This window comes from Chaetura pelagica, unplaced genomic scaffold, assembly GCF_000747805.2.
Source record: "Chaetura pelagica isolate M959 unplaced genomic scaffold, ChaPel_1.0 scaffold76, whole genome shotgun sequence".
In the NCBI taxonomy this organism is placed as follows: Eukaryota; Metazoa; Chordata; class Aves; order Apodiformes; family Apodidae; genus Chaetura; species Chaetura pelagica.
The window spans coordinates 12,741,589-12,765,917 of NW_009970723.1; the positions used below are offsets into that span (position 1 = coordinate 12,741,589).

A 24,329-nucleotide genomic window follows, 5' to 3' on the forward strand; every position below is an offset into this window, starting at 1 on the left:
CTGCAATGTGCAGAGCTGGGAGGCATGGTCCTCCATGGTCCTCCTCATGGCCCTGACAGTGCCTTTAGGGAAGACACAACAGCTCAGACACCACTGACCCAGGAGTTTGTTCAAGCATGGGAGCACAGATGCAAGATACATCCTGAAAGAAAGTGAGAAAAAAGCTGGAAGGGATTGTTTGCTTCAGTATTGGGCAGGGATGGTTTGCTGACCAGGAACTGAACCTCAAGGCAAGGATCTACAGGCTTGTGCCATCCTGGGCATATATCTGCCCCATCAACTACTTGGTGTTTATTAATGCAATTTCTAACAAGGCTTCTAGATGCTCTGCTACATAAATAAAGGGTTTGGATTATTAAGTGGTTTTATGGTGTAGCGATTTGGTAGATAACTCTACAGAAGGATGTTAGCTATGTTAGTTGTGTCCTCTTGAAACTCTATGTGTGCATGTGCCTACAAATATGGTTCTGCCATACTATGATGCTGAAAAGAGTCCAGGTACCTTAACTCCTACAAATCTGATCTTTCTTTTTACTATTGACATTCTAATTGATAATTAGAGATTTACATTGTACATCTAAAAACAAAACAAAACACACACACACACAAAGCCAAAAAAACCCCAAACAAACAGACAACTAAACAGATGGTACCTGTTGATAAGCCATGCTGTACATTCATGGTCATCTCCTTCCCAGGATGGAGATGGCTGAGCCACCTTGCTGGTGGTCTCAGTGTCAGGCAGGGACCTCAGGATGCCACTAAATTAGGGCCCTCGTCAGGAAACTGAGAGAGACTCAGAAAGACACAACTGATCTATTAAAGACTGAGCAGTAACACACTTCATCCTGCTGCTCTCTATTTTTGTTTAATTGACTGGCAACACTTGTCATAAGAATGTTCAGCTTCTGAGAAAATACTGGCAAACTTGATAACTGCAGTACTTAATATTAAGGTAGATTTACTAAACACACAACTTAAAGATTAAGCCTTCAGTCTACACATAACAAACTTTGCTGTATTTTTTTTTTCCAATATTCATTGATATCATGGCTATGGATAAAAAAATTAGAGAGTCCTTTCCTTTCTTAGGCAATTTTCTTTCTCAATGTTTATGTTCTACTATGTGGTATAGAATCATAGAATCACTTAGGTAGGAAAAGACCTTCAAGATCATTGAAATCAACCACTATTCCTATTCTACCAAGTCCAGCACTAAGCCATATATCCCCAGGCACCACATCTAGATGACTTCTAGACACATCCAGGGATGTTGACTCAGCCACCTTCCTGGGCAGCACGTTCCAATGTCTGACAGCCCTTTCATTGAAAAAGTTCTTCCTAATTACTAGAGTAAACATTAGGAAGAACTTTTTTATAGAAACATGATACATGTTTTTATAACAAGAAAGACTGAAAAATATAGTTTGTTATTTAAATATTTTTAAAAGTGTAAATATTTTTAAGCGTACACTTTTTTAAAGTCCTACATCTGCATATAAATCTGAACTATGTGAGTAGTGGACTATGAGTTTGTTTTGTCTGTGACTGTTGTAAGTGGAATGCCCACCCTGTCTGCTTGAAGCTCAAGCTGGACGGACCCCTGTGCCACCCCCAGCAGCCCTCAGTCCTGGCACGGTGCATGGACACAGCCTTCAGGGCACTTGTTGCCTTGTCCAGCAGGAGATCTGGTGGTGCCAACACTCTGTGTAGTCTAGAAGTGCCTTACATTCAGTAAATGGGACAAATCAAAATGAATGGGTACATTTTTTATTAAAGACAGATAATTTAAAATAATGGAGATCTGCTATCTATATCTCTGGTTGCTTCCAGCAGCCAGTGATATGCTTTGATCATTGGGTCATCAAAGCACAGTGGCTTGATAACAGGAGAGGAAAACGGGATTACAGGAGAGGGCCTGAAGGGACTCAGGACTAAATAATCTTAAAAGACAAGAGGCAATTTTGTTTGTAAGGAAACTTGAAAAGAGAAATTTGCTGCCATAGTTCTCAGTTTAAAATGAAAGCTAAGGAGAGAGGAGAACTGCACCAGTAAGAATGAAGACAGCCTTTAATGGCCCTAATGAAGTTTAGTAGGCATTGTCCATTGCAAGCCAATATCCAAATAAAAAATGTATGCTTGGTGTAGGATAGATACCAGCAGTGCCTCCTGCCACTCTGCAGACCTAGAATTTACTGAGAGTGGGAACAGTTATTTTCTGTCCCCACAGTTAGGAAGTGTTGAGATTATTGTTGAAATCTCATTCTCATAATATAAAAAACTTAACATGTTCTTGAAGAGTTTTCTTTTTCCTTTTATTTTTTACCATAAATTTCTGTCCCCAGAACACATTTGCTTAGGCTCAGGTTGAACACAGTCTCTGTGCTTGCCTGAGACACTTCCCTCTTGGGGACATTCATTCCCTGGTTCTCGTTCCCATGGCTCCTGCTGCTCTGTCCAACAGAGCTTCCTCTGGTGCACAGTCCCTTCTGCAACCAAGGTGATGTATCATCAGGGCTTGTGGGCTGTGCTTGGAGGGTGGAGATATAAGGAAATGTCTTTACAACCTTCACACTCCTGAGTAAAAAGTTGTTAAAAATGTTCCTCCCACTACCACAGAACTGAGAAACAAAATAGTTGTGTGGGTTTTCAGTTTGTTTTTAAATAGCTGTTTCACAAACTATCTGTTCAGATGTGTCTTTCTCCTTTATGTATAGATTCTCATAGTGTAATCTGTTATTAAGCGTTTTATCAAGGGACATTACTTACTATTTTGGGATGACAAGACATGAAAACATATATGCTCGATATCGCATTTTCTCAATAGGTGTAATAAACAGACTTCCCATTTTTTAATTGCATCTGTGTGGGATCTTAGCAAGGCTGCAGATCTACTGTGTGGCTGCAGTACCAAAGTGAGCAGAGTATGGATTGGCACTCCCAGTCAGCCCTCTGGGCTGTTCTTGGAGCTCTGGAGGAAAAGCCAGCAGCTGGTTTGCCATGTTACTGACCGTCAGTGAAAAGAGAAAGTTGGTTGGGGTTGGTCAGAGCTGAATACTTAGATCAAGAGGATGTCCTACCAGAAGGGCAGGATGATAATTTTATTTTGTTTAAGTACAAAATATTCCTGGATCTTTGAAGATGTTCCCCTTCCATCTGGTATAAGCTTGGCTCTCCTGACTGATGAATCAGAAATGCAAAAAAAGCAAGACAAGCACTTTTTCAAACCTGTATGTGTAGTGCTCAATGAAACTCTCGAGAAAAAATAGGTTGAATTAACATATTTTCAGTGGATGATGTGGTGCATATATCCAATAATAGTCAAAAAAGCCAACCACTATAAAGCTCATTTTATACAGTCTATACATTTTCTGCACATTTCACTAAAATGCTAAGATTATACTTATTATTCAAAATAGTTGAGTTATGCATGAGTTGAAGGGCAAAAACTCAATTCTACTTTGACTATGATGATGAGAGATTTCTCATTTTGCCTAGTTTCTAACTTGCCTTTGACAAGTCAGGTGCTTCCACAGAGATTTATCCGATATTAATATATCCTGCAGAGCACTCTGAGAGACAATTTATGTACTTAGCAAGGAGAAATGCTAGATGTTTTAGGCTCCTCAAGGAACAGCTTCTGTCTCTCTCTTCACTGTAACGAGTCTGCCCTTTATGAGCTGGTGCTAATTGCTTCATTTTATGACAGTTGCTTTTTTCCTGTGAGTACTTACAGAAGAATATGTTATGCACACATTGCAAATCCATGTAATCTTTATTTCAAGATTATGCAAACTTGCAACCATGTTGCAAGTTTGAAGACAAGGTATTTATACAAGTTGGATAACTTAGTTGCCTAAGAAGGCATTGTTTGGCTTAAGAGTTTAAGTTGCCAGCCTTTGTGCAGTCTTGTCATTGATCTGTATTCAGTTAAGACAGGTGGGTGCTTCCAAAGACTTCTAGGTATTATATTTTTTCAGTCCTAATATCAGAGAAATGTGCTATGCCTGGTTCTTAGAAATGTGAAACAGCAATAATGGCTTTCAATGCAGCCCCATAGCCCCCATACCTGGTGGGAAGCAGTTAACTTTGCCAAAAAGGCACTTTGAACTTGTCTGAGAGGATGACTCTTGTGGCTCTAGAAGAGGAGGGGAGGCTCCATTTGGGAAGCAGTATGAGGAGAGTTTGAATTATTGCCTGTGAGAGTTCTGTCTTGATATGCCCTGGATTCACCTCCTTCCTCCAGTCCATGGTCTGGAAGGTCAGAGTATAGTCTTTGCACTCTCTGCAGCATGTCCTAATTCTCAGACTGAAGTTGGAGGCTCTCTTGCTTGCTGCACCTCTGGTCCTGGGACTGGCATTCATGGCTGCTGAGCAGCACTGTGTAACATGGCAGTGGCATGTCATGGGGTGACAGGGTGGGCTGCCCAGCTGCAGGAGAGAGGCCAGGGTGTGAGGTCCCTGCTTACCTGGAGCCATTCCAGCTGATGGGCTGAGATGCTCCTGGCTGGATCTCACTCACTGTTTATGTATTATCTTTTCCCCTTTCACAAAATACCTTTACAAGCCTCTGAATTTTTAGTGATGAGATCAGAATGTCGTATCCCATGTATTTCTTGAGAAATAAAGAGAATAATGATGTACAGATTGGTTTTATATTTCAAAATAAGTCCTTAAGTTGTTTCACTGTGCACCTTTCAAGTTGTATGAGGTACTGGGCAAGGCAGAAGAATGTGGAAATTAGCATTTCTGTATCTTAGGACAGGCATATTCACAGAATGTAGTTCAAACGTGAGCTGCAGTTGCCTGCTGTGCTCATGCTTATTTGTTGAGATGGTAGGACTAGAACACACAAATCTGTGGTACGTTGTACTCCTCTCATTTCCCTTTTAGAAGTTAAAAGGCCCTTTTGCTTCCAAATTTGACTACATAAATGTATGCATGTTACTACTGCAAGTCCTGTAGCAATCTCAGGAACATGAAGTGCCCAAGGATATTGTGGCTGACTTGTAAACAACTCAGAAAGCAGTCAAGCCTAGGGTTGGAATCAGAAATGTAAATGCAGTTGCCTAAATGAAAGGCTATGGATAAAATAGTTTTGTTGATGTCTAAATTACTTGCAGTTAGCACAGAAATGAATTGCTATTATGACAAAGTTAATTATATGGAAAGATACTATGAGTTTTTATGGCTTCACTGTAGGTGACATATTCCGTATGTCTCAGGGTATGCCATGCAGCTCTCAGACCACCAGCTACTGCCCTTGAAAGCCCTGAATTCAGTGGCTGAGAGAGAGAAGATGGTAATATAGGATATGGCCCTGCATGATGTATATAGGCTGTGTGAAAAGATTGTATAGTCTATAATGAAGAGATACCAGAAATAGTTCCTTCTAATCAGGTGAAGTAAAGACTTTCCTTAGTGATGCAACCTTAAAATAGTTTGGACCATTTTAATTCATCCTTATAAATAAAGTTGCATTAGATATTATGCTTCAACATTAATGAGACAAGTAAGAATGAAATAGGAATTGTCATCACTTTAAAATCATTATGCAAAGTTTTTCTGTGCTGAATATGACAGCTGGAAATTTCAAGACCCATGCAAATTGTACAAAAGTAGATTTGCATAAAGCATTGGAAGAGCTTTTGTGAAAATGGAACTAGTGGGAGTTATTTAAGTAACAGTATAGCAGCTATTAACAAAATAGCAAGATTCAAAATAGTAATTTACTTTACATATCTCCACTAAAATATGTCCAGAATCAAGATAACTGTCAGCAAATAGTACAGCATTGCAACCTACCCGCTCAAAATCCTGAAAGAAAAGATAGAGAAATTTTCATCCCTGACAAAACACACACCCTAATTGCAGATCATATTACTTCCACCATTTAAACCAGCTGTAAAATACTGTACAGTCATGGTTAAGCCATATCATCTTCAGCTCTTAAGTCTTACAAAAGCATATGCAGGAGAAGAAAGAATTAATTCTATATGCTGTGACTGAGTTAAATTATATATCTAGTGTGACCACTGCCATCTTTCTCTCCATCATCATCACCTCCCTCCCATTCTACCATGCCTCATCCTCCTGTGAGTGTACATCTCCAGGCCCATCTATGTTGTGTAGAGCTCTGTAACTCCTTTGCCCATGGACTCACTAATGCTTCTCTCCCAGGCAGTGAGAATGCCTTGTCACACTTGAGCCACAAGTGGATTCTGGATTCTTGCGTGTGGAGTTAATGGATGTAACCTGGCAGCAACCAATCTGTATGTCTTCTGTAAATGGTACTCCAAGGGTTTGCCTGTAGCAACGCTGTCATGCTCCCAGGAATAATTACAAGGTTTGTGTTAATTTTCCTAAGTCTCTGTTATGTGATGTGCCCTTGAAACACGGAAAGGGCCGGTGCTCTCTGTAGAACTTTTTAAAGTGTGTGAGTTGCGTGTTCCACACATCACTGAACCAATTTTTTAATCATTTAGATACTCTTCATCTTTTCCTCTAAAGCCTGATGGAAAATTCTAGTTTGTCATTGTTTTTTCCTACAGAATGAGGGATGGTGGCAGTTTTCCTGCATGTGCTGGGACCACTTCCATAAGACTGACTGGGAAGTTGAGAAAGGGTGGTTTTAGTTTGCTTTCTGGTACTCTGACAATTAACAACTGTTATGTCTTTAATGTGCATGTTAATTTTTGGTGGTGTGTGTAAAGGAAGACAAAAAAAAGTGGTTTTTATGTTTGCTGTACATGCTGGAAAATGTATGCTGGGGGTATAGAGAAAAACACAGTTTTGAAATGCCACTAATTTTTTTGCACATAGCTCTTGTGCCTGCACTGTTTTCTTTCCTGAAGCTGGGTGGAAATGTTGTGTTGCTGATACATACCTGCAACTTTGAATTGCTTTTTGACTGTGTAGGTGTGAATTCATTCCTAATTCTTTCCTAACACCACCCGTGTGAATGTTTTGTTCTCATTTTTTGCCATCAAATGATTTCATAAGCTGCTTACGTTGTCAGAAAACTGCTGTGTGATCGACATGTAAATAGCCTGAAGGGCTTTCCTGTGGGGCTTTTTGTTTGCTTGCTTACTGACAGACATTGATTTTAGTGGTATTTTATTTTCTAGGTGGCTGGTTTTGTTTCCCTCTTCAGTTCAGATTTGAATTACAAGTGTGTTGCACTTGGTTGTGTGTAGGACTTGCATAGTAGTGGATACTCTGGGATAATATGTGAGACAGAGCATGCATGAGTGGCATTTTCCTTGTGAATACCCTCCACCTTGCAGCAATCCTCAGCTCAAGGAATTTGTTTGCTGAAGTACCTGCATGCTTCACAGCCCCTAATGGATGATTTTTGCCTTACTTGTATCATTTGTTTTTGTACCAAGTGCTACTCGTAGCCTGCACAGTTACTTCCATCATGCAATTATATACCATTCAGAGAAGTACTTCTTTGTGTGTGTTTCAAACTTGCTGCTTGCCTTCATTTGATGCCCCTTATATCTCCTGCAGTGCAAACCCATTTGTGCTCCTTCTTCCCATAGCTGGTGGCTGTGGAGGTCGCTACCCTGGTTCTCTGCCGGCAGCTCCTTCCTACAGTCTCTTTCCTTTTGCCCCACAAGGAACTGACTTGTCATCATCACTTGTGTTTTTTGTCTGTATCAGTCTAATCCTGCTATCTTCTTTCTGGAAGGGGGGTGATCAGAGCTGCAAGTATTCAAGGGCATTAGACAGGAGGTTTTCCAGTAATCCTCCATGGCATCACCTCCTGCTGCAAATGTGCAGAAGGAGCCTCGGGTGGTAAATGGACCACAAGCCTTTTCTCTGATCCCAGCACAGTAAAGGAACTGGTTTTAGACTTAGTCTGTGCAGGCACCAAGAGTTAGACCTTCTGTGTTTGTCAGACCTTTGCAGTGTTGTGTTGTGTTGAAAGCAGTAGTTTTGGGGTTTTCTTCAGAATCAGAGAAATCCTCACTGTCAACATCAGTTTAAATCACAGTTCTTGCTACAAAGAAGTAAAATTTATAACCAGCTCTTCTGGTATTCAAAAATACTGAATGCATCTCTGAAGAATAGGCATCATTCTTCAAATGAATGATTTTGCTTCTCCTATTAACTGTGTAGTAAAATTTCTGCAATAGTCACAAGGGGCACAGGGAGTTGTTTGTTTTTTTTATTCAGTAGATAAAAATGAGCTAAGCTTTCCTCCAAATCCTTGTTGCAATAAGAGATTTTTACGTAGAAATTCACAAAGATCAAATCGTACAGATTCCCAGCTCCTTGGATGTTTGTTTGCTTCCACCAGAATTGGTTTAAATTATATTTTTTTGCCTTTTCTTTCAGACTGGACTGCCAGCCATGCTTGTTTTAGATGCTTTCAAGATCTGTTTAGAGAATAATACCTCATTTTTTTCTCATGATGCCTTGCAAAAATTCAGTTTGCAATTATAACATGAAAAGTATGTGAATTGTATGAGGAACAGAAGAGTTTTGTGATAGTGAATGCCAGGGACAAAATTCTAATGCTCTTAAAATCCATAGCAGACTTCCAGGGAATTCACTAGCCCCAGGATTTCAGAACTTCCCATATTTAAGGACTGCCCAGAGCACTCGATCAAAGCCTCCAACTACATTTTCCTGTTGAGGGAAATGGTAAGAATCCATTCAAAGTGACCTGTTCCTTGGAGGTGCTGCTGGGGAGTGCAGGGTGCCAGCTGGTCAGGAGGAGTTAAAAGCTGGAGCCATCTGTTTGGCTGTTTCTAAGATGCAGTAGAAAACTTTGCAGTTGTATTCAAAGGATGGAAAAAGAAATAAAGCACAAGTTCAAAAGCTAGTCAGTGTATCTACCTGCAGGTTTGTTGTACCACACAGGTTAGAGATGCACATTCCTCCTGGATTAGCTAAATGAGCAAATTCTTTGTGATGGGTAACTGGCAGGATGCTGAGAGGCAGATTTAGGCTTTGTGTCTCTGTGTGGTAGGTTAAATGTATTGAGCAACTGCTTAAGTGGTCTCAGGCATCTGGAGTTACTGGGGTGTGTGACATCTCTCCTAGGAAAATACAGCAAGACTTAAATGGAGCAAATTACTTTTAATGGATTATTAGCAATAGTGCAATTGAATTACACAAATAGGTGTGCGGAATGTGTGTTTGAACAGGATTATCCAAAATGGAGGTGCTGCTCAGCCATGTTGAAAGCAAACCTGGCATTTCCAGGTCCAGTCAGTAGCTGAGTAACCTCTTCTCTGGACCTACCTGAAGTTCAACCCAGAATGGGTTACTCTAACTCATTGTCAATAACTGGGCCTTCATTCTCATTCCATTCTAGCCTCTCTTCTAACCTTGCTGCTTTTCCTGTGAAGGTGTCAGTTATAACAACCAAGTGAGAGCACGACCATGCTTTTTGTTTTTTTGGTGGTTTGGTGTTTTGTTTTTGGTGTTGTTTTTTGTTTGTTTGTTTGTTTTGGGGTTTTTTGCTTGGTTTTTTTTGTTTGTTTTTTGAGGTTTTTTTTGTTGCATAGATTTCCCTCTCCTGTAACTCCAATAGTTTAATAATAGCTGTAGAAAAATAAATTTTCCTCCCTTCTACATTAGATCTTTAAGTCACACCAAATGATGTTGAAAGACTTGTGTTGCTTGTTGTTGACAAGTTAGCTGAAAGCCACTACTGAATACATAGGGTAAAAGATAAAAAAGCTTTGCCACAGTAATTCTTATATCTTGTATTTATTTCTCTACAAGAACACAGCCTGAAAAGGGCAAGAACTGTGAATGTGATCCTAAGGCATTTCATGTTCAGATTCCTTTCTGTCAAAGGATGAATCTTGTTTTGGCTTAACTGTGCAGCTTTAATATCAAAGAAACAAATAAACAAAACCCCAACAAACAACAAAACAAAAAGCGACACAAAGCTAGTACGAAAACAGGGTGCTGGAAAAGGGTCAGGCTTACAAATAATTTGTTCACTTGGCTTCAAAACATGCACAGAACTCAGGCTTTCTTTGCAAGACATGGTCGTCTAGTGAAGGTACAGTTTAAAGGCTGCAATGCTTTTTCAAACTCTTTTCCCATCCCAGCTATATCAGTTCAGGTGAGCTGAAGGAAGATGCATCTGAGTAAGTTGCTTCTTTTTGTCAAGTCATTCCTATAAAGTTACATCCTTATTTGAACCTGTGTCCTACTCTGCTGACCTCATTATCGCAGAGCCTGGATTAATTCAGATCCTGTATCTTTCTATCTTTCCTGGCAGCAAAAGCACTGTCACCATGGTATCTCAAGAGCAGTCTGACAATATTATGTGCACTTGCTTGCCTTTCATGCTCCTGTCCTTCAATTTTAGTACTCTAGTACCTGTGACTCTGGAATTCTTAGATTTGACTTATCCTGGATTGCAAGAGTAGATAAGTTTTTGCACATCAATTTGCTATAAACACTTCAACTCAGTATTTTATTGATCAGGCATCACCTGAAAAAGGCCATGTGATGTTTTTACTTCTCAGATGACAAGTATTATTCCTTTATTCCTATGTGATTCTAGAAGAACAGATACAGTATGTTTGTAACAACAACCTGCTACTCCCCACAGTGCAGCAAGCTATTTTAATAGCTACTTTCACACTGTTAATTCAAAGCTTTATTAATTGAACTGACCTTCAGGTATCCTTAGTTGCTAAGAATGTGTTCATAATTCAGCTGAGAATATCAATCATAATGTCATTTTACCACTTGTAAAATGTATTTCAACTCACTGTCTGTCTTCCTTTGGGGCAGAGCACAGAAATGCATCATGCAGGCCATATGTACACCTAGCGATTTTTAGGCCTCACTTGCCTTATTTTGGGATTAGAGAGGTACTAAACGTGGTTTCTTTGCCCTCAATTATTTTGCACAACACAGAAGCAAGACACTGTAATCACAATGCAAGCTTTGGCCTGAGATAGATTATTACTTCTTGAAAACTAGTTGTTTTCTTCCCAAAAGTCATCCTTTAAGTCTTCAAAGATTTCAAGTGGAAAAGAATTGTAGAGACTTTTTATGCCACCTGGAGTATGGCTTATTCAACAATGTAGCATAATTTAACACCATTTCATTGTTAATGAGTAATTGAAGAATTCCAGCCTTTGTTTTAGGTAAATACATTTGACCAGCTGTAGGCTTACAGCTAAAACTACTTAAAACTAGGTCTTGGTTTTCCGAAGCATCATTTCAAACATCAGAGCTTTCTTTTCTTCTCACACAATGTTTACCCAAAGGATGCCATGCCCAGTCTTACCTTCATTTTTGTATGTATCAGTGCTCATAGAAGTATTCAGCCAGTTCATCCCAAGCTGTTTGGGATGGTGTCTTCACTGATGCTCTATCTTTGGGGAGGTAGCAATGTGCACCTGCCTGTATGTTGATGGAGTTGTTAGAGACATTTGTCTAGATGAACATCTGCTTTGACCTACTACAGCCTTTCTTATACTTAAAAGGGATAAAGCTCCCTGCCATCCTAACTTCTTTGTGCAGAGGCATTGGAGCTGAGGAGTGTTCCATCAGGTACATCAGGTACCCTTAGCCAGTCTGGGGAAAAGGTTATAGTGGAAGTAGCCTTTCTTATTGGACCACTTAAAGAAGTTATTTTCTAACTTCTGACTTTCTAACTGTTGATCCTTTCCCTGGACTAGCAATACCCCATATAAGTATAGTAATTTCACCTACACAGTGTCATTCATCAAATTCTACACATGCTTTGATACTTCATTATCAGCTCAATGCACAGCTTGGTCATGAGCTAAAGGTGTTCCAGGCTACTAATTGCAGTAATTATTATTGCAATATTAGAATCAGTTAATCTTTTATAGTAGCTTATTTCATTCTCAGTCCAGGAATCCATTAAGTTGCACCCTACCTGGATGACAGTAACAAGTTGAGTAACAGTGATTTCTTCTGCAGGGCAGAGAATTCTCTTCCTCTGCCCTCTGCTGTTGCGTTGCACAAAATGGTACCTGAGATTAGAGGAATTCTTATGTTTCAGTGGGGAACACCATGTTGAAACTATTGCAGAATGAGAAATGCAGTTATGGAGTTACATCTGAATGTAGAAGATCAGAAGTCAGTTATTTTCTCTTGGGACTTGCAGCAACTTTGCACTGAATATATGAAATAATTTAGCTTCTCTTATCTGTAGAAACTTAAGCCAGGCAATTTAATAGGAAGTTATTTTTTAGAAGCTCATCTTCTCCGAAATAAATGAGGGACTGATCTTTCAAGCAGCTCAGCAGGCTGATCTGAGGGCAGTTTACCGTTTGTAGGTACATATGAGATGGGAGTGCTGGAACTGATTTAGCAGGAACTGAAAGGGGAAGTTAACACAAGGACCAAATGATCACTGCTGTTTTGCTGCAACATGCATGAATTGTTGTACATTTAAAATATTACTGTTATTCTATACTTAATCTAGATATAGAATGATTATTAATAATACTGCACTTCCTTAAATTGCCTTTAGATTAAAGAAAAAGTCCCAGTCGGTGGATATTAGTGGGCCAGGATGCAACCCAGTGGCAGCTGAAGCTCAGACAGCACAGCCCAGTAAATCTTTGCTTGCCACTAAGACAGCTACTTCTGAGGAGGAACAGAACAACACTGCAAACACCCAAAGGCGCAATCCACGGAGGAGTGAGTTGAAGAGATATTACACCATTGGTAAGTTGTTTTTTTTTCACAGAAAAAGAATAAAATATACTTATTATAAAGGCAAGGTCTTTATGTTTATTTGTTTCATTTCTTTTGGTTAATTGCAGTTGGCTGCCAAGGTTACAAATGCCCACAACAATCATTAAGATGTCTTATCTTAATGCTGATGTCAAACTACTTTGAAGAATTAACCTACTTTGTTCTTTCTTCCACCTTTAAAAAAAACAACAAAACACACACACACACAGAAGTAACAAATATTGAAGAAAGTATAAAAGCAATTTTGGGAGGAAGGATATAGGAAGAACAGGGTTGTCTTCGACAATGGATTGCATCAGAATTTTGGCAGAGATTGTTTAGAAGGCTCATGGTTAGAAAGGATTTCCAGTTTGGAGAGGAAGGAAGCCTGCTGAGTATGGAGGATTAATTAGGGGAGTTTCTGGATATCTTTCTCTGAATATCTGAATATTTTAGTTTTCTGGATATTCTTCTGGGATGTCAACATCTATGTGATTCTTATAAAACTGTCTTAAGCACTGTAGAAGATGTTTCATAACTTGCTTCCCCATAAAGCATTTCAGGACTGGGCCTGACAGATTTTTTTGGCAATATTTTACTTCTCACCTGATTAAAGCTGAGTGGAAAGTGGTCTTGTAGTGTGTGTGCTGGGTTCATTAGTGCTTGTGAGAGGCAGATGTGCTAATGGGAGTGGTACAAACAAGAGGGATGGATGCTAATGCTGTGCTTTGACGAGACAAGGTATCTTAGATTTAAGTGAAGGAAGTTATATATTTTAATTGTGGGTTTGTGTGCTGTTGAATTATTGGAGTATAGTGTGATTATTTCATGTTCCAAGGTAAATATTTGTGTGTCTTTAACTTGTCTAAAATGTAGAGAAAAATGTGTTGCCTTGAACAACTTTCATTGTTTCATGTCTGAACTTTTCAAGTTGTCTGTCATGAAGTTATGGTGTTTTTCAACAAAGAAACTACATTAGAAAACTGCGGATTTTAATAATGAAGGTTTTGTTTTAAGTGGTGAATGATTCTATGTGCATTTTCCTTTGGGAACCTTTGCAAAATCCTTATAATGTGAACTCCATCAACACTGATAACCTAGATGTGCTTTTACTAATCACAAAGTCTGAGCACTAACTAGTTGCTCAGGATCCAGCCTCAGTGCTGGAATAACAGAATGTTGTTCATACATTGATTAATATGTTTGAATGTTGTACAGCACTTGGTTTGACAGATTTGTTGACTAGACAGGACCTATGAAGGTTCTATAGTCTAATGTCCTGTTTCAAGTGGGACTTCAGCCAACACTAGATCAGAACAGCCAAAGCCTTGTCTTGGCAAGTCTTGACAATCTCCAGGCGTGGATACTCCACAGCCCCCCTGTCATGCTGGGACATGGACAGCATGTCCATAGGCAACAGAAATCATGAGCAACTTGACCATAAAGAGACAAAACCAATTGGGAACAACAGTTAGAGACCCTGAGGAGATATGAGGGGAACAGACCACAGAAAGTGGCCAAGCTCACATGTTTTTCTTAAGTATCATCTTCAGTTACGTTTGTCCAGAGTACTGGGCAAAGTGGCCTGGCTGTACTGACCTAGTATGGGAGACATACTGGTTTTATCTTCTTACGCATCCAGCCTTGTCTATGTGACTTGCCTAAATCACAAGGAAGGAGTTGCTAGAGCCAGTATTACTGCATATTACATAATGTTTAAATTTTGCTGACAGGTAAATTGAAGAAACAAGATTTTATTTGTATCTTCACAAACATTTAATGGTATGTGTTCCTGAGTACTGTGAAAATCAAAGCTTTAATCTTGGACAGCATTATATGTAGATGAATGTTGAATTTTTATTATGAATATATATACCAATACCAGACTAACATGTTTACTGGTTGAGTTTTTCTGGTATGAGTCTATGGCTTTGATGACATGAGAGAAAAAATAATGGTCTTAGAGCTCCTATCAATTTCAGCATACTTTAAGTTATGACCTAAGTCACCCCCTTGATTTAAAACTATTTTCAAATTTTCTGAGACTTGTATCAAAAATTATTTCTAATAGTCTGACATGTCTTTCTAATACTGACACACCTGCAATGGGCGGGGACTCTAAAACAGAAAAATACTGGATTCTAATGATGTTCTCTGAACAGCTGGCTGTTAAATAGCTTAAACAAGCACATTAAATCTGTTGCTGACCTAATACAATTATACAGGGTTTTACCTTGTTTTGCCCTTGTTTCCATGTTCTCCACTAAACACAATCTGTGCCCAAGACTGAGCATCATGAACTAATCATCACTGTGATAAATGGATCACGAAAATGTGCTAGAAAACTAATGGCCTCAGCTGGCTTTACTTCTTTAGTTTTAAAATTAGTATTCTGTTACATTAACCTCAGACCAAATAGGCAAACTACAGTATTTATGGTAGTGACTAATGGAGCTAGAGCAAACTAATTCCAACTGTGTTTTGTGTTACTCTTATTTTTCTTAACAACTTATTTGCAGTAATTGTCATGATCTTCAAAGTATTTGTTGATATGAGAACTGAGTTAATATCTTGATATATAAACCAAGCATGACTTCTATATTTAGATATGTTCATGTATACAGTTTACATGTTTTGTACTGTAAACATCAGCATCCCATTGGTTATTAAAACTTAACTTTAAGGCCTATCTGGGTTTGTTAATGGCTGCCCATTTTGTTCAATAGCCATGCAGCTTAAAGTCTTGTATAGAGAAATGTGTAATCAGCTTTAATTATCAATTCATGGAAAGAGTAAAAACAAAATTATTTTGAAAATATGAGGTTTTTTAGATTTGGCTATTCAGAAAGCACTTCAGAGATGTTTATATAAATCTCATTCTGCTTTGCAGACCTAAAGTCACGTGGGCATCTACCTTGCGCAGGCTTTGCAGAAGAAATTGTAGCAGCTTGTGTGTGTTGCTTGCAGCTACTGTGAGCAGATATAGGCAGTTGTCTGACAGGCTGTTCTAAATACCCTGTAGCATCAGAATACTTTTTAATATTGTGTGCCACCTTATGTGTACACAGGTTTACCTAAGACCTTCCAAAGTTAAATGTGTAATGAGCTAGAAATATCCTGAGATATTCCAAGAGATTTTGAAGTTTCCTCAGCAGTGCTCCTACTTTAGAGAGCAATCCATAAGACACTCACTTTGTATTTCATCTTTCTGACAGACTTCATCTCAGATCTTTCCCAAACTCACTTCTTGAAAGTGGGGGAGAAGTAGGTAAGAGAGACAACTGAGAGGAGTAGGCAACAGAGAACAAGTTGTGTGCTCAGATGAAATGAAAGAGAAAATGGAGAGTCAGTGAGGGGGGAAAAAATAAAGTCTTCCATATGGCAGGCTCAGCAGGCAGAAATGCTCCTGCACCTCCAGTGCTGAACGGTTGTGAAGAAATTGGGTGGGAACTCCTAGATTAATAAGGCAAGTGTAGGAAAAACAGTCTGCATGGTGGGTTGGATGAAGTTTTTTCAGAACTCTAGAAGTGGCATCCAAGACACTTAAAAATAAAAACCTAAAATTAGACTTCTTAGATGCTGCAGGCACTTAAAAATTCAGGCCACTTATTTCTGAAGTGCTTATTGTTGAGCAACTCCCTCAAAAGAATAAAAAGAAGGTATCTGGGTCTTCAACACTCTAGAAAGTTGGCTGGAATATTATACAATGAAGAATTACATGAGTAACCTGAATTCAAAGCAGTAAGGCTGTACCAGTGTGATGCTGTGTCCAGGCTACCACTGGCTCTTAGTTTGCTGCAGTTAGCCCATGTGCAGCATCACAACTGTGTTGCTTGTAGCACCCAATTGAGAGGTTGCAGGACCATAGCTCATGGTAGGATGCCTCAGGGTATATATATGTTTAGCAGTTCATTGAGGGGACTGGAATAGCTAATGTTGTTGCCCTATGCAGACCTGCACTTGGGGTGTACACTCTAGTGCTCATTAAGGCATGAAAACCTACTGTATAGTGCTTAGGTACTTCTACAAGGATATATATATATATACCCACTAGACTATCCACCTTGTAATCCGGGCTTTGTAGATGTAAAAGGCTTTCATTTCTCCTATTTTCCATTAGAATAAAACTGCAGCACTGGTATAGAGTAAGTATATTATTTAAAAATAAGATGGTTGCATAAAAATATTTTCTTAATTTCTGGGAATCAAGGAAAATAAATAATCAAGAAGGACAGCAGTTAATGCTGGAAAATGTTGTTAAGAGCACAGTCTTGGTGGGGAGAAGAGGAATGCATCAGTTTTAATTATATCTTCTAGTATCTTATAAAAGCCTTAATACAAACGTTGCTGTACAGGCATCTGCTAGCACAGCTTATTTTGCTTAGAAGACAACTCTCAACTATCCCAAGAGGCATGTCTTGTTGGTTTAGTGTGTTATCTTCAGTAGAAGGTACTGCTGCTACAGCTACACACACTTAGTAGTTTAGGCAGCATGCATGGGTTTCTATACATAATATACAGTATATGGACACTTGGAAAATGCTAATTGCCAAAGTTCCCTTCAGTGGTTAAATTAAAAATAAAAAATAAAAAAATTCACTTGTGCAGGGAAAAAAAATATGTACCTTTTTCTTCTCCAGTCTCTCTTGCAAGTGAGCAGAAATTTCAAGATAGAAAATATTTTCTGCTTGCTTGACCTGGCTATATTAGTACTCTACACTTGTATACTCCTTGAATATTGACATATTGGCTATTCAGTGTAGTTGACTTAACTGATACAAAATCAGTGTGGAAGAAAAATTAAGCTTTTGGGATAAGCAACTCTGAAAAATTGTATATTAATTGCCTGAGTTTCCAAAGCAAGTGTCTACTAGAACTTTTTGGAAAAGTAGTGGAGTTTCGTGCAGTAGATGCTGTAAATTTGGGCTATGACATCTCCCTTTTAGAAAAAGACAGATGGGAGATGAAGCTGCCAACTCTCTGTCAGAGGATCCAGATGCTGTTCGCACGTATTTGTGAACTCTGACTCTGTCCCATTACTGCACTTAGAATTCCTTATTGAACTGCTTTCTGAGGGACATAATTCTGACTGTTTCCTTTCAGATATGATCTCAGAAACTTTTCGGGGAGGGGGTCATTTTTATGAGCATTTAATTATCTGTTTGTGAGTGATAATAAAAAGGAAATAATTTGTGGAACGTCTGGATAATAAGGAAATTTGCTTTCATAGCAACAGTAACTATGCAAAATTCTTGCTCATTCACCTTTCATGAAGATTTTTATTAGTGATTCAGATCGCATAGCTACTCCGGATGAGTAAGCATTTGCTCATGTCTTTATTTTTATCTTTTCTAGAATTTAAAACTTGTAGACATTAAAAGCCGGGTTTTAATGTTGTGTCCTTCTTTTGTCCTTTACTGATACTCAGTGTATCCTTTTAATATAAATGAGTTGAGCTGTGGAGGCAGCATCCACCAGAAGAGTGATGCTCATTAATGTCCTTTAATCTCAGCATGTCCCTTTTCTTAGCATCCTAGTTTTGGTTTTAATCATACAGATTGCTATCATGTAATCTGCTGAGTTATTTTGGGCTACAAGTGTTCCAGGATTTTATAATTTCCCTGCTTTATATCAGGAGATGGCTGAAATCTTTTATTGTTTGATAGATAAACTACTCAACTTGCAAGATCAGCTATCGGTATGTACTCTTGGGAATCTAACATTTGAACCTCTGAGCAAGAAAGAAAGAGAACCTGGTTTTTACCTGTGAGCTGAAGGCTGACAGAGCGTGCATCACCTTCAGTCTCTCTCATTGGAGGCCTTCTGTTTAAGGGAAAAACAACTGAGGAAAAGTACATTATTTCTAACACCTCAAATATGCCTTGAGCACCAGTGTTTTGAGTACTGTGAAACAGCGAAGTCTTCCTTCTAGCAGCAAAAGAACAAACAAGGAAAATGTGGATACACTGCTGAAATAGCTGGGTGATTTAGTGATAGCAGATGCGGATAAGGCTGAGGCTTTTCAGCCTGGAGATAAGAGTTCAAGGAGAACAATAACTGCTGGAAATGGGAAAGGGCAGCCTGTCCCAGTTCTCTGTCACTCTCACGGGAAAGAAGTTTTTTCTGATGTTTACATGGAACCTCCTGTGTTCCAATTTGCTGAAAAAAAGCCTGGCTCCGTCCTCCCAACACTCTTCCTTAACATATTTGTAAACATTGATGAGGATGCCCCTCAGTCTCCTTTTCTCCAAGCTAAAGAGACCCAGCTTCCTCAGCCTTTCCTCATAAGGGAGATGTTCCACTGCCTTCATCATCTTTGTGGCTCTGTGCTGGACTCTTTCAAGCAGTTCCCTGTCTTTCTTGAACTGTGGGACCCAGAACTGGACACAATATTCCAGATGTGCCCTCACCAAGGCAGAATAGAGGGGAATGAGATTGTTTGGAATGTATCAATGTGGTTTTGAGTGATTTTTTTTTTCTGGTCTGAATCACTTCAATTTTCTTAATTAAAAAAAAAAAAAAGATTTCCAGTGCAAACCAGCATTACTTTCTAGCTTATACGAAAAGTGAAAAGTTAAAGGTTCTTTTTCAAGGAAGTTCTTGATAGTGGCTTTTATTTCTGTTTCAAGACTTTCAAACTTGACATTTGAGGAAGTGAATTTCCCTGCACAGGCAGAGGGCTGTTCCTAGTTTACTGCTTTCATTAGCAGAGAACACTGCTCTCAGCAACTTACAAGAGCTTAAATTTTGCAGTCATCATCAGGACCTGCTAGGCTACATTGATTTCCAGTTATTTTATCTGATAAACTTCTGAATGAGAAGAGGGAGTATTATCACACCAAAGCACCTGTTACAATTACTCATATTTTGTTCATTGTGAAGTCAAATGTGAGGTTTCCAGACAGCTTAGTAATTCTATACTGAAAAAAATAAAATAAAATAAAAAACCCACTACATCTTATTGTATTAAATTGTGATTCTTTTTTTTTTTTTTACATTAAGAAGTTTAAATTAGCTGAATTTATTAGCTCTTCTTCTGATTCCCTACTCTTAAAAAAAAAGCTTAAAAATTTCTTAAAGTATCAGGACAGAGCTGTTAGGGCAAGGGCAGTCTGATCTATTTTAGGATCACAGTTTTTCTCCATGACAGTATTATGAAAGCTATGATTTTTGGGTATTAATCAGAGACCTGAATTTATCGATAGTGTCAAATATCTTGGCATATTTTTTTATTTGTTCCCTTAAGCTTTTTGTAAATCCACAGAAAAGCCTGCAAAGACGGGAGGTGGGGGTGGAAAAGACATTTTGGAAAGGACCAAAGCACAAGTACTGCAAATAATCTCAGTTTGGAAAGTTACTTCCCTTCCCTCTGAAACTAACATTGACATGATGAAGTTTCCTTCCATACATAGTATGTGTGGGTACAAAATCCAACATCAAATCCAATGTTACTTCACAGAATCATAGAATGGTTTGGGTTGGAAGGGACCTTAAAGAATAGTAGAATAAGTAGAATAACTACACTAAGGCAGAAGTTGGTATGGAATACAGTGAAAATGTGGCCAAATCAGGCTGATGGGTGAGTGGGTAACATTGGACAACGTCAGCCCTACTCGATCCTTGGTGTGAGAGGCACCACCAGTCTCTGTCTCCCTGAATTTCAAATACTATGGTTGTGTCAAGGCAAGGTGGCCTGAACTGATGCGGTGGGACTGTCTGCCCTCCCCCTCCCCACAAGCAGATTGCTTTCCTGTGAGTCTGGCACTGATCCAGTTCAAGCCATTCTTATTGTACTAGGACAGACCCTACCCAGTGTTAAATATTTCTGGGTCCTGAACCTGAGGGACTACCAAATTCCTTCTAGCATGTACTGGGCTCCAAACAGGATGTTTGAAAAGCTTCCTCTTCTGCTGCCGTTTGTTTGTTTTGTTCTTCTTTTCTATTTTTTTTTCTTTCAACTAACATTTACCCTTTGCTGTGTTCAGGCTTTCTCATGATATTGTTAGATAAATAAAATCAAGATGTGATTTTGGGAGACAGAGCTGCTGGATTAGGTTCATCTCCAGGACAGCTTGCTGTGAAGTTCCCTTTGGATTTTAACAAACTGGCTTGTTATTATTCTCTTTCCCAAAAAAAACCAATGGGAACTGAGCATCGTTGCTAAACCCTGACTTTTTTCTCGGGCCAGGAAGAACAGTTGGATTTTATCATGAGGTTATTGTGCTGTTGAGCATTCCTGAATTACAGAGCGTTAGTATGCACATAGGAGTAGGCAAAGACTTTACAAGCATGAAATATTCAACATTTCTGAATGAAGCCTTTTTACAAATTTAAAGACTAATTGGCCAGATATGTTCATGAAAACTCAATAGTGGCCGCAGCCCGCTATGTTTCCAGTGAATTTCATTAATTAATATGCTTGAGAGATCCTTTTATTCTTTTAATTTGCAGAAGATAGAATGACAGTCTCTTGCCTCTGCCAGAGGGAATGTGACAAGCATGATTTGGTTTAAGAGTTGTTGACTTGCAGTTTGCCAGGCACCTTAGGCATACGTTTATTTAAGAACATGTGTGACCATTTGGATATGTAATTAGGTGCTTTTATGATACATTTACATTTCAAGTTATTTTATTGCTTTTTCATTTGTATGTAAAATAGTGTTCAGATTCGTCGTTCAATCATTTCTAATATTCTTGCTCTAATTAAGTCTGAGAGAAAATAGGTCCTTTGTATAGTCGTATTTGAAAACATACAACTTAAATGTACCAAGAAAATTAAATGATGTTTTGAGAAATTGGATTAAACTTATTCATTCTGACTCTGTCATTAAACGACAAATGTTTGACCTAAGAACAAGAAACTCTCATTTTAATAAAATGTTAGACATTGATTGTTCAAAAGTCAAGGCTTCCCAACGTACCTACTAACATTCACATCAGGTAGGTATTGAAAACTGCTGGGATCTCAAAGAGAAGCCGCTGCCCTGAGAAAATACTGAATGACACCACTGCTGACTCTGAGCTAACGAAAAGTCATCTAGTGGTGTGGCCTGAACTGCGGTCCAGCAGAAAAAGATTAATCCCTGTGGCGTTGCAACTACATAATCCACAGCTGAGTTGGATTTGATAGTTTAGTTAAGGTAGAAAAACTTTCTTATGTTATTTGACACTAAACCTATACTGATTCATTTGATTTTTATCAATATCAAATACGTACATTCCAAACTTATCAGATAGAAGAGGATAATATAACAGTTGTAAAAGATAAACCTTATTTCTTACTAGCAAAGATTTCATTGTCTGCTGAAAAACAAGCCAAGCCAGGTATGCCAAGTAGTTTGGCCTTTTTTAAGATACTATGTTTCTCTTTAAGGATTACAGATTGGATTTTAACTCCTCACTCAAGTATAAAGTATGAAGAGTTAGAAGAAGTAATTTGAGAAGTGAAGGGCTCACCTCAAACCCTCCAGCAAGAGAGGAAGAATATATTTTTCCGTGGCAAGGTTTTTGTTGAGAATTGGCTTTTTCAATGAGATTAAATCTGATGGAACGTCAGATTCTTAGGAATAGCATGTCTTTATCACAGTTGCGTGTAACTAAGGTGCCAGAAAACACTTTTTCCAGTAAATTCCATTAATAAAGTTGGATTGAGTTCAACTCAGTATCTCAGTATTCATGGAACAGGGTTCCTGCATTTGATGGTCTTTTAGAAGCCACATCTCTTTCAGTATTTTGCTCCCATAAATACCATTGAATTGATTTTCTTACCTCATTTACCGGAGATAGAAAAAGCATAACTTTATTTTCTTTTGTGTAGTTTGCCAATTTATTCTTCAGGGCAATAAACATTTTCTCCACACTGGCAAGAACAACGTGCTGCAACTAATTTCTTTTATGATTTTTTATTTTTTTTTAATTTATTTTTTTTCCCCAGGAGGGTTTGCAAATGACAGTTTAGGACAAATTGAAAACAGGATGTTTAATTTAATTTTTTGAACATGAATAGTGAAGCTGTCTTATATTGGAAGAGGAAAATTGTTGATTATGACTTGTATCTATATTACTTAGCAAGAAAGGCTGAGAGAAGATTTCATATGGTTGAAATCATACGTTTGAGGGATCTATAATTCACCTGAATAAACCATGAGTTAATAAGCACTGCTTGGGTACAGGAAGAGATACCCAGTTGCAGATGTAAAGGTGTGGGAGCCAAGGAGTGGGCGGCACTGCAGGTATGAATAATGTAGGGCCAGTAAAGCCCCAATACAGGAAGAAAGCAGCAAGAGGGTAATACTGCAAACTCCTGAGAAAGGAGCTCAGAGAGTGAGAAGGAGAAGAGCTATCAAAAAGCTCACTTAAGAATTTGAATACTGAAGACGTGTATCAGAAAAGTCTGGTCTTATGCCATTAATGTCTGTTAATAAAATCAGCCACTCTGCTTCTAGTTCTTGTTCTGCTGATGGTATTCCTGTCAAATGCATTTGGTCCAAGACATTTTTCATTGCAAAGAATAAGGAGAGAATTCCTATCTAAGTTATTAATAAAAATACAGAAGTCTAATTTCAAATGTACTGATAAGTGGTTTCCTGCAGATAGACTCTTGTGAGGGGAGGAAAAGGTGAAAATATTTAGCATGTTTTAGGCACCCACCTACTTGTAGACTTAACATTTGCCCCTTTTCTACTGACAGAATGACTTATATGTAAATGGGATGTAAAAATAGAGAGGAAAAAAGCTAAATATAATTTGTTTTTTACTTGGTAGAGATTCCGTGGGATCATGTTTCTCTAACCAATGCACATAGTGTGCAAAACTATGTATAGAGGTATCTAACCTCATAAACTGCAGAGCTGTCTGTCGCTTGACAGCACAACTGATGCTTTGGTTTTGAGTGTTCATAAGCTACCTGTAAATTACTATAGTATCTGTGCTCTGGAAGCTAGGAGATGCACCTTATGGTGGTTTTGTGTTTTGTTTTGGCTTTTTTTCAGCACTGTATATAGATTGTTCTATCTTTGCTAAAGGAAACACAGAAAAAATATTTTTACAAACAGGACAGATTATTAATATTTGCAAGTGTTTTTATTTTCATGGAATTATATTCCATGATCTTCATATTCATCTGCTCAGTAAAATGAGTTCCCTTTGAACCATCTGCAGTAATACTACAGCTTCTTCTATTTATGCCATTAAATCCTCCTTGTGTCTTCAGTTAGCTTACTAGTTTGTTGCTTAAGGCAGAAGTATCAGAAGTAGGAAATGTATGTGCAAATTGCTATTATTTATAGGAACAACAACCTTGAGATGTAATTTGGGTATGTGTTCTTCCCAAATGTCAACCCAACAACATGCCTGTTTGGGGAGGGTAGCTGTGTGCAAAGCAAGAACCAATGTCTGATGTTATTCATATGAAACCACATGGCATACAGGAGAAATGTATTAGTTGTTATTGATACCAGTCTTTATGTAGGTTATTTAGCATCAAATAGTGCTATTTGAAAGCAAATTTAATTTATGTGTGACATCAATGGTGATCCTGCTGGAGTGATTTATGTAGAAAAGTTGCTTAGCAATGTGATCCTATCCTAGTAGGGAAATTGATACTAATAAATTAAGATATTGGCAACTCTGAG

The 24,329-nt window shown here is 38.4% G+C and overlaps 1 protein-coding gene across 1 annotated transcript in view; it reads left to right on the forward strand.

Moving 5' to 3' along the window:
- Positions 1-6,287: 6,287 nt before the first annotated feature.
- OXR1 (oxidation resistance 1) overlaps positions 6,288-24,329 on the forward strand; it is a 137,658-nt gene continuing 119,616 nt past the window's right edge. The window contains exons 1-2 of the mRNA XM_010006469.1: positions 6,288-6,346; positions 12,491-12,687. Coding sequence (XP_010004771.1) covers positions 6,288-6,346; positions 12,491-12,687 — 256 coding nt within the window. The remainder of the gene's footprint in view (positions 6,347-12,490; positions 12,688-24,329) is intronic.